Source organism: Peromyscus leucopus, chromosome 19, assembly GCF_004664715.2.
Source record: "Peromyscus leucopus breed LL Stock chromosome 19, UCI_PerLeu_2.1, whole genome shotgun sequence".
NCBI classification, from domain to species: Eukaryota; Metazoa; Chordata; class Mammalia; order Rodentia; family Cricetidae; genus Peromyscus; species Peromyscus leucopus.
Window position 1 is genome coordinate 3473480 of NC_051079.1, and position 13567 is coordinate 3487046.

At 47.1% G+C, this 13567-nt stretch overlaps 1 protein-coding gene across 10 annotated transcripts in view; it reads right to left on the reverse strand.

Moving 5' to 3' along the window:
- Nucleotides 1–136: 136 nt before the first annotated feature.
- Nucleotides 137–13567, reverse strand: part of Osbpl1a (oxysterol binding protein like 1A) — a 187676-nt gene continuing 174245 nt past the window's right edge. For all 10 annotated transcript variants that reach the window (XM_028876667.2, XM_028876666.2, XM_037196958.1 and 7 more), the window contains 8 exons: nt 11632–11814; nt 8218–8325; nt 7674–7763; nt 7352–7478; nt 4416–4532; nt 3836–3959; nt 2583–2673; nt 137–1202 (listed from right to left, as the gene is read on the reverse strand). In XM_028876667.2, coding sequence (XP_028732500.1) covers nt 1100–1202; nt 2583–2673; nt 3836–3959; nt 4416–4532; nt 7352–7478; nt 7674–7763; nt 8218–8325; nt 11632–11814 — 943 coding nt within the window. In that variant the 3' untranslated portion in view covers nt 137–1099. The remainder of the gene's footprint in view (nt 1203–2582; nt 2674–3835; nt 3960–4415; nt 4533–7351; nt 7479–7673; nt 7764–8217; nt 8326–11631; nt 11815–13567) is intronic.

Consider the following 13567-nt stretch of genomic DNA (forward strand, 5'->3'; position numbering starts at 1 on the left):
TAGCAGGTGTACGAACTGCCTTAACATTGTCCAGCTCATGTACAACGGTGTCAGCTAGGCAGCAGTCTCTCTGGCCCTGGGGACACCTTTGAGTGTTAGGTTACAATATCAGCTGAAATTCTGAGAACAGTCACACTTTTTTTTTTTTTAATATTCTAAAGCCTTTATTTAGCATCATTATAACACTTGTTAACTTTAATACAATTAAAATAACTTACTGGAAGCTACCTAAGGCCCTTTAGGGCAAGTATCTCAGTCTGGATTTGATTGGATAAATACTATGAGATTACCCCAATCAAAGGGGCAAAGCTACTGTACAGTAGGTCTCCAGTACCTTGCAAACTCAAAATGCACAAGGCCTCCTCTTACATAGATTATAATACATGAGTGCAGCTTAATTTCTCAGTGGCATTTGCCACTACAAGTTGAAGCTTAAAGGTTTGTCATTAGGTAATGATATCGATTAAAATCTATTTCTAGGGCATTTTTGTGATTTTCCGTTCACACACAATTTAACCCTGTAAATTCTAATGACAGTGATCACAGAATGTGAAAGTAAATTCAGAGCATGAAGATGAGTAAATACCTTTTCCCGTTTAGAATTTTCAAATCAGGAATCCTGATTCGCCCCACCCCTCTGCTCCTTTTTGGAGGTCGGAAAGTAAAATTGAGAGGGCTAATTTCCCTGAAAGGCCATCTTACCAATTTAGTTTTTATAAAATAACAACCTTTACATTTGTGCACATAACATTGTACAGAAGAATTCTAAACATTTCAAAGCTACACCTAAGATTCTCAAGCATAATAGCATAAAAATATTCAAAATAACTTGATTTTTGGATCACTAGAATTCCACAAAGCTGAGTGTTAGACTAGGTATAGACTCCGGCACATGTGGGGCTAGGTCAGCACCTCCATCAGCTGCTCACTTTGCATAAACAGTATTCCACGTCAGCAGACACGATGCAGAACGCCTCCTTCCCCGCCTACCTTGTTGGGTGAAATGCAAATCATAGGAGTAGAAACCAAGGGGGAGTTTTTAAAAACTTAAGCTTAAGACTTAATGTAGATTAGCCAGACACCGTGACTTCTCTGCACTTTAATAAATATCAGGCAGATTGAAGTAATTTCTGTCCCAGTAGCTGCCAGAGTAAATCCAGTCCTGTGCTCCATTGTGAGGGTTAGGACCTTGATGGAACCACCTGTCCAACGAGAAAGCATAAAATGTAGAGAGCAAATGCCTCAAAACCCACAAAATACTGTTAACTAGATTACAGTAGTAATTTCCTCAGAGACCCTAAAGAAGAGATAGCTTCTCTAGTCAGAGAATATGTATCCACACTATTCGAAAGGGTCTGTAGTCAAAAGTTGTTACTAACTAGATCTACAGCAGTTATCAATGAGTACTGTGATCTGTCCTCTTGGGGTCACCCATGAGGAGGCATTCTGTGATGCAATCAGGAATAAGGAATCAGCACATGGGAACACATACCTACAGCAGGCAGGGGTACAGTGCCTGTAGGGTTGGAGGATCACAGGCACCCTCCATTTTACAGGGGAGCTGTCTGTCAGAGCAGTTACACCTGCAGTGTAACAGACAGGTGGCAGCAGTCTGCAGCAGTGGCAGCAGACAGGTGTGAATTCAAAGGCTGATTTCTCCTCCGCTATGCCACGTACGCCCAGCGAGATGAACTCAGTCTAGCCTTTACTGGGTCTCAATCTGGATTCCTGGGCTACATCTAGCTTTCATTTTAACTTGTCCTAATTATCAAATGAGCTGCCCGAATCATTTCCCTGCCTCTCAAGAAATGTAGCACCCACGCCAGGTATGGCAGTGCACAGGAGGCCAGCATCTGGGAGCAGCTTTTAACTGTGCTTCAGAGTTTAGGGACCTGAGGTACTTACGGAAAGGGCTCCTTTACTCGACCACAGCAGCCTTTTGCCTGGGTTCTATACCCACATGCCCTTTACTCATTCTTTGGCAAAAGCTATTATGTGAATAAATTCAGAACATTTGGGGTAGAAGCTGTAACAGCATTTCTAGATCTTTTTTAACATTTACTTAAGTGGATCACAGATTAGCAGTTACCAGGGACTCTAATAAAACAACTACTAGGTAACTCCTAGCCCAATCAGAAAGTCATTTGATACTGTCTAAAATATTACTTTTTCTAAACCCTAATTTTAGCATGTATAACCCCTTATGTTTGGAAAAGATACTCCCTAAATTAATGATGCATGATACATGAATGATCCTGTAATTTACTCATAGATGTGAGCAAATAATTTTCATGTCCAAATCTAAATCTGCATTGTACTCTCCCTTTTCAATACTGAAGGAATGTTGGATAGGGAGAAAAAAGAAATTGGCTTAACTAATCTCACCTGTAATGACTGTGCAAAAACACTCTAACTTCTCCAGTCATTTCTCTTTCACAAACACAACTTTTGGTTTTTACCACTTTAATACTGTACTCTGGAAACCATGTCCTCTGAGACCTGGAGCAGACCAGCAGGGCTCTGGGCCCTTGCCCTGTGGTTCACACACAGCAGCCTTCTAAGCCACAGAGTAGGGCACATACCTTGTCTTCCAGTCCTCTTCTGACTTGGACCTGTTTTTGCGAGCTGCTCTTTGTTTTTCCTCAAGCCGTTTCTTTTCTTCACTAGCTTGATCTAGAAAATAAGGCCAGTGGAAAGCAAGTTCTGCTGAGAATGCCAGGCCTGGGCTAGGACAGGGACTACAGGCAGCGCTGTCCTCACAGACCCTCAGCACTATAATCAAGACACGGTCCTGATGCACACTGGGGCCGGCTGGTGGCACCTGTCTGCAATCTCAGATGTTTGGAAACTGAGGCAGGAGGACCCTAATTCAAGGCCAGCTTGAACAACTTAGTAAGACTCGTTCTCAAAAAAGTAAAACAGAGAGCTAGAGATGCATCCCAGTAGTAGTTCATGGGATGTAAGGCGGCCCACGATCAACCCCCAGAACCAACCAAATAAATAAGACAAAAGAATTAACATTCTCTAGACTAATCATAGGAAGAGTTGGCACCTGGCAGTCGTGCATTTTTGTTTTTTCACCTTTTACTGTGTAAGACTTTCATACATGTGTATAATGTGCTTTGATAAATGCCACCCAGCAGCCCCTGCTTTTACCAGAAACAACATGCTTATTTTCACAGCCACAAATATTAGGCTAAAACGCTTCAATGAAAACCTAGTAGAAAAAACTGAATAAAAGTGAGGTTATTGAAAATTCTGAGTGATACCTCAGAGATTTCCTTCAGTCCATTTCTAAGTAATTCAAACAGCTTTACAGATCCTTTGTTGTGTCTCTCTGTAGAGAGAACTCTGATACACACACACTGAGGAGACAGTCTGTACTGTCCAAGGCTTCCTGTGCATGTTGCAAGTGCACCACCTCAGTAAAACTATTTCCTTGGGGGGAAACGCCCCCTTGTGAGGTCGACTGAGTCGTCACAAGTCTCACAGTTTAGGACTGTGTGTTACTGAAGAGGAAGCCATGCTCAGGAGGCTCACGGTGAACTCTGAAGACAGTGGTCGGTAGAGCACAGTTCAAGGTCGCCAAGTGTCCTCTGCCGGGCACTTCTCTAGCCACACCCAGCGCAGTGTACTCCACACGGAGGAGCATGGCTTAAGCAGTGACTTTGAGCTTACGTAAGGCTGATCTCAGATTTTCAAACTTAAAACCAAAGTGCTAGACTTTAGCATCAAAGTCTCTAAGAGGCTAAAACCCTGAGTACTGCAACTTTCCAGAGGGAGACCAGGAAAGAAGTGACCCGGAAGCCCCGCCCACCCTGGGGGGGCCCCTCACCTATCTCTCCATTCTCCATGGCTCTGATGTCAGGCCGCAGCCTACAGTCAGTTTTAGGAATCACACTCTCCATCTCCTTGTCTACTTCATTCAAAACCATTGCAAAGCTGGTAAAATTATACATCTGAAACATAAACAAGCAGTCAAGTCAACACCCGCCAAGACCAGCAGAAAGCCCGGAAGGAAGGCATCTGATCTGGCAGTGACACCTCCCGTGGCCAGGTGCTGGTCAGCCTTTCTCAGAGGACAGCGCTAAAGGTCCTCACCTTTATCTGCACCACCCCGTGTATCTTCAGCTCACAGCAGACCTCCCAGGACAGCACACCCACACCCACTCGCTTCCTTCATTAAAATCATGCCCTGCTGGGGCTGGAGGGTCTACACTGGTCAAGCATATCAGTCTGTTTAACAAGGGGGAGACCCCCAATGAAGATCCATCCAGCCCACCTCCCGGGTTGACAGAGAGCCCTCTGGTTAAGGGGCAGTGTGACATAAAAGGACACAGGCTCTGCTGCCTGAGGAAGGGCACCATGCAAGCTGGATGCTAAACAGTTCCTGGATTTAACAGGCCCATGCTCACCTGAGCAGAGTTAGGAGGCCTCGGGGCTATCCTCCACAGGAGCACACTTCCAGGAATAATGAAGACGCTCTCAGAATCTGGCACCGGCATTTCATCAGACTCCTCAGACGAACTTGTCTAGAAGGCGAAGCAAGGTTTTAAATATACAACTATGTGCCTGAAGACTGAACAAGGTCTCATAGCATACACCGAAGAGCTGAGACTCCTAGTCCAAAAAGCATCTCCAAAAGGTCAGGCAGAGGGTGTGCAGGCACCCAGCCCAGGGCAGGAGGATCTGAGAGGACTCAGCTTCCAGGGTGTCCTTAGCTTCTGGGAACTACCCCTGGAGCCTAGGCTGGCTGTCAATCACCTCTGCCCTGCGACTGCAAAGGGCATCCCTGGCTCTCCAAAGCAACACGGGCAGTCCCGAGATGCAGGTCAGCCAGGAGGCCACAGGCCGGAGTAACTGAGCAAGCCTGGGACCGCAGCAGGAAGGAGTTAGGAGCAAACCCAGAAGGGGTGAGAAGACAGACGCGCCTGGTCTTAAGGCACCTGGAGGCAGAGTGAGGCAGTCACAGCTGCCTATCCAGACCCCGGGGAAGCCCGGGACAGAGCAGGGCTGCTGTCATGCTGTGTGTCCCTGCTCCTGCCACGATGACAGATGTTGGCGTCCGGGACTCGCAGGCATCGTCCACTACCCTTCTTTACTACAGTGTTCAAGTTTCTAGTCTTTTAAACACAAATGACAAATATTTACTAAAGAAGTTAGAAAAGCTCAGGGCTGGGAGGCAGCGTGGTTCAGGAAGAGCCCAACAACCCGAGAGTCACACACTAAAGGCACAGCCAACACACTACACACACTGGAGAGGCCAAAGCCAATGCACACACACATTTGAGAACAGAAGGTCACACACTGGGCCACTTAGCCAAACTCATCAATGACACAGAACCAGAACCAGCAGGCTTCCGCCATGCAGCTGACAAAAGAAGACCTGACAAAAACGTCAGGTGAAAAAGAAACCAGTGGCTTCCTCGGCCTCCCTCCCCATGGACCAGACCTCTGCTGCTCTGTGTTTACTCTTCGCTGATTGGATCTTGAGAAGCTGTTAGTACCATAAAGGAAAACACAAAGAACTCAAAGATTTAGAAGGGCCGGTCAAATCCTCAGCACCAGTTGACCAAACTCCAGCTTCTGGTTGAGGCACGTTCAGTGAATACACAGTGGGACCAACAGCGAGGTGTGGTATGGGACCAGGAAAAGCTGCCCGGGAGCATGGGAGTGTGTGCAGACAGCAGCAGCCCACAGGAGGGCTGCGCCCTGGATGGGAGAAGGCAGGCCAGGGGCGGAGCGGGAGGGAAGGCTGCCCTTCCATAAAGAATAGAGTAGAAGAGCATCCTCCGGAAGTGGCCACCACATGATGTAGGAGGGTTGGACGTCAAGTGGACTGAGGCTGTCTTTGCCAAGTTCCTTCTCTTAGTGGAGGGTGGCCATGCAGTCTGTGTCTGTGACTTGGGATTCGGGGACATTTCCTCCTTCATCCTACTAAGGTGTCCTGCAAAGGTCAGTGGGTGGAGCTGAACATGAAGAGTTGGGCACAGGCAGCTGCAGGGAAGGCCAAAGCAGACCAAAGCTGTGCGCTCCGGCCATCAAACAAACTGTCCCTCAGATCCAGTGCTAGCTCCTAAGTTACAGAGTCACAAAAATGAAGGTGCCATCTGCCTCTGAGAAAACAAGAGCTTCTCACACCTCTGGATGCCTAAAGGTTAATGAAGAGACACCAGAAGTGGAGGCTCTCATGTGTAACAAAGTAAGCCGGACTCTGACAGGCAGCACACACTTCCCCCCACACAGATGACCTACACACCCATGCACACCCACGCACAGCCATGCACACCATGAAAGTAGAAGTGGGGGTATTTAGGAGGAAGGAGGGCAAGAAGAGAACAGGAAACAGGAAGGAAAGAGGGTGATGAGGCAGGAAATGTGAGCAAATACATGTATGGAGAGGTCAAAAGAAAACCCATCATTTAGTATGCTAATTAAAATAATTTTTTAAAAAAGAAAAAAATAACTGAGTGTGGGATCAGGACTAAAAGGCCGCACATCTAGTGAGCCACGAGAGAGTGCCTGGCTGGCAGACGGGCACACCGGAGCAGAGAGGACTTCATTAATCTCCCTGAGAGCACAGGCTGATCTGAGACCTTCACAAAGTCCACGGATACCTCCGCTCCTCTAGGAGAGGTGCTGTCAGGACACCCATTGTGGAGGTGACATTCAGAGACCAAGGGTTAGGAGTGATCTGAGCTCCCACTGCTCACAGACGAGAGATTGCTTCTAAGCCAGGGTCCCCGCTTCTCCTGGCCAGGCTCCCAACTGGCATTTCCTGTCCTATCGGTACACTCTTTCTTCAGTTCATAGCAACTGATCACAGGAAGGAGACACCCATCTGCAGAGTGCCAAAGCATGCCTGTAGCCAGGGAGCAAGCCTTGTTCTTATGTGTGACTGGGACGAACACTGCCCCACAAACAGTAGTGTTCAGCACGAAGACAACTGTCGGACTGTGACGGCGTTAACATCAGTGATGCAGTGATCGAGAGCACTGAGATAGTAAAGCTCTGGAGGAAAGCTTACCTCCGCAGATCATTTCTACTGTTAACACACAAGCATGAGAGGCAAAACCCACCACTGCACCATCAAGATAGGCACCAACTTCCCAAAGTGACACCAATCAAGTGGGTACTCCACGCAGAAGGGAGCCACTGCCCCAGCCACCAGAAGCTCAAGCCTGCCATTTTCCACTGAGGAGGACAGATATCTCTTCCTTCACAAGATGCAAGGACATGAATCCACGTATGAGCAGTACTGTCAGACTGGGCCCGGGGACAGGCGGTTCCAGAAGGGTCTGTTCACATACAAGAGCCTGGCTGCCGGCACCCCTGCAGTGAGTGTGTTTACCTGTTTGCTGTTCTTCTTCTCTTCCGTGTTTTTCTTATCGTTTTTTTTGTAAGCGTCGAAAGTGGCGGGGTCGACGCTGTACAAGCACTCCGTCCACTTCCCGTAGAGAGCACAGAGCTTCTTTTTGCTGTCGAGAGAAGGTGTTGTTAGTCACCAATTCAGCCCGTGTTGTGCGATAGTTACTGTTACTATATTTTATAAGTCCGTCCTTTAATGAAATAGATATTCAGACTTTTCTGTTATTTGAATGCCTGTCTATCAGGCAGAATACTTTAAATATCTAAATAAGCATTTGCAGTCAACATTGAAAAAGAAACCTTACCTTTTATCTTGTATGTAGCCTTCAACTTTGTGTAATTCCTTGCCAAAAAGACCACATGGCTTAAAATTCAACACACACTTGTCCCCAGTCCTACAAAGGAAAGGTTAAGTTCGCGTGATCACGCAATGCCAAGGAAGCAGTTGGGAACGTAAGGGTGGCCTTCCTGGTGGCAGCACTGGTGACCGACTCTCCACCACGTGCCCCATGAGCACTGCCTGCACAAGCCCAGAAGTATTCACAGAAAATCAGTGACAGAATCTGAAACTCATTTTTTGAACTAACTCCACACTGCTCCTCCCTCACCTACCCTACCCTGAATAAGTGCCACAGAGATGTCAGCAGATGATGGGCAGCAGGCTGAGACCAGGGGCCAGCCCAGGGAGGCCCGGGGTCCGCCCAGTCTGTCTACACAGAGACGTCAGCAGATATTATTTTAAAGGGAAGGGCTTCTCTTCACTCAGGAGTTAAATTTCCACCAGCAGTAAAGCCTTTGGAAGAGACTGACGTGAGGAAGAGCTCAGGCACGAGCCTGAGTGCGCCTTACTTGTGGTTTATGATCTCCACATTGCCGTACTGTTCGATCCAGAGTTTGCCCACGATGATGTTGTGCACACAGCAGGTGGGGTTTGTCCATGTGTATGCTTCGTTGTGTCTAAAAAACAACCCAAACCCAGAGAGGTAGCTGAGAAGAACCATTTAGTCTAAAACTGAGTTTTCTTCAGGTGCCATTCAGGACAAGAAAGCAGGCTGGGGAGGTGGCTGGGGTACCATGCCTGCTGCAGAAGCACAAGGACCTGGGTTCAATCCCCAGCACCGTGTGAAAGCAGGGTGTGGCATGCACCTGTAACCATAGCAACGGAAGCAGGCACATGGGCAGATGCCAGGGGCCTACTGGTTCCAGTCAGTGAGACACTGTCTCAAAAATACAGTCAACAGCAATAGAAGAACTCTGACAGAGTGACCTTTGGCCTCCACACACATCCCCAAACACATAGGCACACACATACATGCATGACACCCACACTGATATTAATTCATGGTAAAACAGAGATTACCTGCCCATTCTTATTGTTTTAAAAATAAACTATATACTAACTGAATGCTCCTAATTCAAAAGTTCAAACTCCCAAATTCCCAAATGCTTGCAAACTGACACAAAAATAAAAAAGCCTTTGACTCCAGAGCATTTGGATCTTGGACTTTCAGATAATATGTTCATTCAACTGGTAAGATCTACACAGACATTCCAAGACCCAAAGTCTCCTAAATATGGAATAGTTATCTCCTAAGCCTTTCTGAAAAGGAATATTCAACCTGTATATCATTCAAAAGTTTGGTGAAACATGAACAGAAAAATTAGAGGTATAAAATAAAAATGAAGGTCCATTTGGCATTTTCCAGAGAAGGTCCCTTCCAGTTTACCCTAAACTAACTCAAAACTCATAATGGTACAGATCCTTTGCTTTTGAAAAAAAAATGTTTTTGTTCTTTGCAGAGTGGTAGTTATTTCAGGGGGTCTTTATATGTTCTAGACAACAACCCTTTGTTAGGGTACGCCATTTCCAATAGTCTATAGCTTATCTCTTAGACCTCGCATAGTGTAATTCAGAAAGAGCTTTAAACTTAGTCCAGTTTTTAAACTGGATTTTGTGCATTGGGCTTTTCACACTGTGTTTATGTGAGAGATTTCTACCTAACACCAACCCCTAACCATTTCTGTTTTCTCCCAAAGCTTTCTAGTCTGCCGTTCTCCGTCTGTGATTTACACTGACCGCGTCTCTGTGGAGCCCACTTCTGGACTCTCTCCCCTACCCCACTGCTGCCACCACCGAGGTGTCTCGCGGTGACTGTAAATCTTGGTCTCAGCCCAGCATCTCTTAGTGTTTCTTGCTCCTTTTCAAAACGGTCAGCAGTTTTAGCTGTTCTATTTCATTAGTTTTCCCATATAAATTTAGAATCAACTCCTGTATGCCTGCAGAAAATACCCGGGGCTTAGGGAGACAGCTCTTCAGCACTTGCTGCAGTGTAAAGACCAGAGTCTGCACCCCAGTACCCCATAAATGTATTTATTACCCTTGTATTCAGGAGGTGGAGACAGGTATCCCCTGGGTGGGCTGGCTGGCTAGATTAGCTCATCAGTGAGTTCTCGGTTCAAAGGGGGGATCCTGCCTCAATATATAAACTAGAAAATGATCAAGGAAGATGATGTTAGCCCTTGGCCTACACGCCTACACACACACACACACACACACACACACACACGCACACGCACACACACACGCACCACGCACGCACGCACACACACACACACACGAACACACACACACACGTGACCATGAATACACACACACATCATCATCATCATCCAGAGACTCTGATCTGGTTTTAGAGAGACTACTTGTAGGTCACTGGGAAGAACCAGCATCACACTGGATCGGGGCTCCGGGGGTATCCCTCCGTCATGGCAATTTCAGCATCCAGCCTCCTGCGTATCTCATCTTCATGCTGCTCCTGAGTGTCCTGGTCACTATTTCCCTTGCTACATTTTTCAGTCCTAAAATGCCCCAAACTATGTCAATGTCTTTGCTAGAACAGCTGTCTGTCTGTTCATCTTCAGCAACAGTAGTGACAGCTACTTCTAACTCTGGGTCATCCTGGGGTTGGAAGCTGTTGATTGCCCTTCACTGTGAGTTGAGTTTTTTTCAGTTTCTTAGTAAAGCCAAGTATTCGGAATTATATTCAGAATACTTGAGTTTTATGAGACTTGCTATTCTCTTTAAATCTAGAGAATACTGACTTTTGATTGGAGGCAATGAACACAATGTCAGGCTGTAAACCCTGACCCTCCTCCTCCGTCACCTTTGTCGTCCTGATTCTGGTGTCACTACAATTTCCAGTCTTTGTAACGCTCCTCAGAAGATCCCTCAACTGCCATGCAGTCCACAGCCACCCAGTGCTCAGATCTCCGGGCCTTTGGTATACCATTTGGGTGAAGGCCATGGAGACTGGTTTAGGAGAGGTGGTAACCCTTCCCCGACACACTATGTATGTTCCAGAATACCACCTCTGCCCTTAGACTGGGGTTTGAGCTCTCGGCCTACCTCTGGGACAGGAACGAGAGTTCTTAGTCCTTTATGCAGTCCCTGCGGCTGCGGAGTGTTTTCTCAGGAGCAGATTCTGTGGCTGAAGCAGCAGCAGGCTACTATAAGAGAGTGCCAGAGGCCTGGGGAGGCTAGGAGGTAAACCAAGCCAGAATCGTCTTTGTGACTCTGAGGGCTGCTTCTGGGATCTCTAAGGAGAGACAAGGTCTCTCTTGGGACCTCTTCTGCCTTCATCTAATGCCACTGTGTAATTGCCGCTCAGACTCTCAGCAAGGAGGAAATACAAAACCAGGAATCTCACTGCGGCTGGCTGTCCTCAGGATTTAACTTTTCTCCCCAGTCTGCTGTCCTTCCTGGTCACAGCCCCAGGAGGGTGCTCTGTGGCTCCTGCCCAGGGTTTCTGGCCCCAGTGGGCAGGTGGGAGAGGGTGGAGCGCATGTGAGCTTACTTAGAAATGCCTAGGCTTTGAAAGTTAATCCTGCAGAAGAGAGCTCAAACAAGCTAGTGTCCAACAAGTCACACAACTGTCACCTGAAAAGATTCAGAGTGGATTAATTTCCAAGAACCTTTAAACAAAACACGGGCACCATGGTATCCAATGGTTCTGTAAGCTGCCATGGAGTTAATCCTACCTGCCTAACAGCTGATCCAGCCTGGCAGACAGTGGCTACTGCCGCGCTTCCAGGAGTCCTTCGGGGGCAGACGTGAACACTCGGTGACACTGTTTTTTTCCTGTCTCCAGCTAGAACGGCACAGTCTGTCTGTGCACGAGCAGACACACAAGCAGACACACAAGCAGACACACAAGCAGACACACAAGCAGGCACACACAGCGGGAAGGAGTCTGCTCCACTTACTCTAAAAGCTCCAAGGTGATCGTTCCTTTCGGTTCCGCTTCTACGCTCTTCCCCCAGAACTTCAGCTTGGGGTAAATTGAGCCATGGAAGATGAAATCGTTGTTTAGCCCTTCTGCGTGGAATGCACTGATTGGGGGGTGATGGCTGACCTGTTCTGAGATGAGTCTAAATCCAAGGTCATCTCTTAAGATTAAAAGAAATAAGAAAAAATGCATTGTTTCAATTAACTGTCACTGAATGTGTTAAAATAGTCAGGAAAACGTTCAGTGACGAAAAATAATTTTTCATTATCATCCTTGTTACGTTGCACCCTACATGAGGAACAACAGACATAACCTAAGCTACTTGTCTGATACTGATGGAGCCAGCTGCTTACACATGTGAAATACAGGACATTCATAGGAGCTTGGGTGATTCATGTTGTGGTCTGAATGTGCAATGTCCCCGCAAGCTTGTGTTTTCGAAACCTTGGTCCCCAGCTGGTGGCACTGTTTTGGAAAGCTGTGGGACTTTTAGGAGGTGAAGCCTTAACCAAGGGAATCACTGAAGGCTAGCTGGAAGGTCTGATAGCTTCCTGGTTGCAGAAGCAATAGAACCAGCCTCCTCACATCCCTGCCACGTCTTCCCATGCCACTGCATCCTCTCCAACTGTAAGGCAAAGCAAGCTCTTCCTCCTTGAAGATGCTCTTGTTTTGGTTACAGCAACAAGAACAATGACTACTACTGTGAGCGCCACAGCTCTGAGGGGCAAGGAGCCAAGGACTACCACAGAGTTACATGGCACAACACACCTCACACCAGAGATTCACTGAGAAGAACACAGGGGGGGGGCTGCCTCTGCACAGGAAAGAAGCAGCAGGCTTCACACAGAGTTGGGCGGGGGGGAGCTTTCCAGGGTGGTCTGGCATTGATGGGATTTTTCGTCTGATCTTGGGGAAAGATCTGGGATTGGTGGGGTTCTGTGGTGTGATCCTGGGCTTTTTTTCTCTGTATGGTGGAGCTTGGCTGCCTGCACCTTGAGGGACTAGAAATAGCAGCTGGCAGGTAGCAGAGTAGTCTGGGGGCAGGGCCTGGTCACTCCTACCGCAAGGGCTTAAAACTACAATGACTCATCAGATGTAAAACATCATTCCTTTTACACTGAGATAGTGAAACAAGGCATTTCTATTTATAATATTTACAGGATAAATATGATCAAAATAAGAAAAGGGGGAAGACAGAGAAAAGATAAAGCCAAATGAATCCCCTAGTTACATATAAACAACAAACCAAATGAATCCCTAGTTACATATAAACAAGCTAGTGCAGGAATCCTATCCAGTGACTGCTTAAAGGTGATAGACGCACGTTAATATGGGCATGGTGTGCGTGTGTGTGAGTGTGTGTGTGTGTGTGTGTGTGTGTGTGTGTGTGTGTATACCCATATATATATATATGGGGGGGGGGGGAGACAATGTCTCATTGTATAACCTGACTGGCCAGAACTGGTAGACTAAGCTGGCCTCTAACTCAAATGTGCTATCATTCCTAGTGTGCTGGTTGGTTTTTGTCAACTTGACACAGACCCAGACATATCTGGGAAAAGGGAATTTTCACTGTGAAAATGAACTCCATAACATCGGCCTATTGGCAAGCTCTGTAGGACAGTTTCTCGATCAATGGCTGATGTGGGGGGACCCGCTCACTGTGGTGGTACTGCCCCGGGGGTGAGTGGTCCTGGAGACTGTAAGAAAGCAGGATGAACAAGCAGACCATAAGCTGCTCTGCTCATGGTCTTCTTCAGTCCCCTGCCTCCAGGTTCCTGTTGTGAGTTTCTGCCCTGCTAGTTTTCTGTCAACTTGACACAAGCTAAAGTCATCTGAAAGGAGGGAACCTCAATTAAGAAAATGCTTCTGTAAGACTGGGCTGTAGGCAACCCTGGAGGGCATTTTCTTAA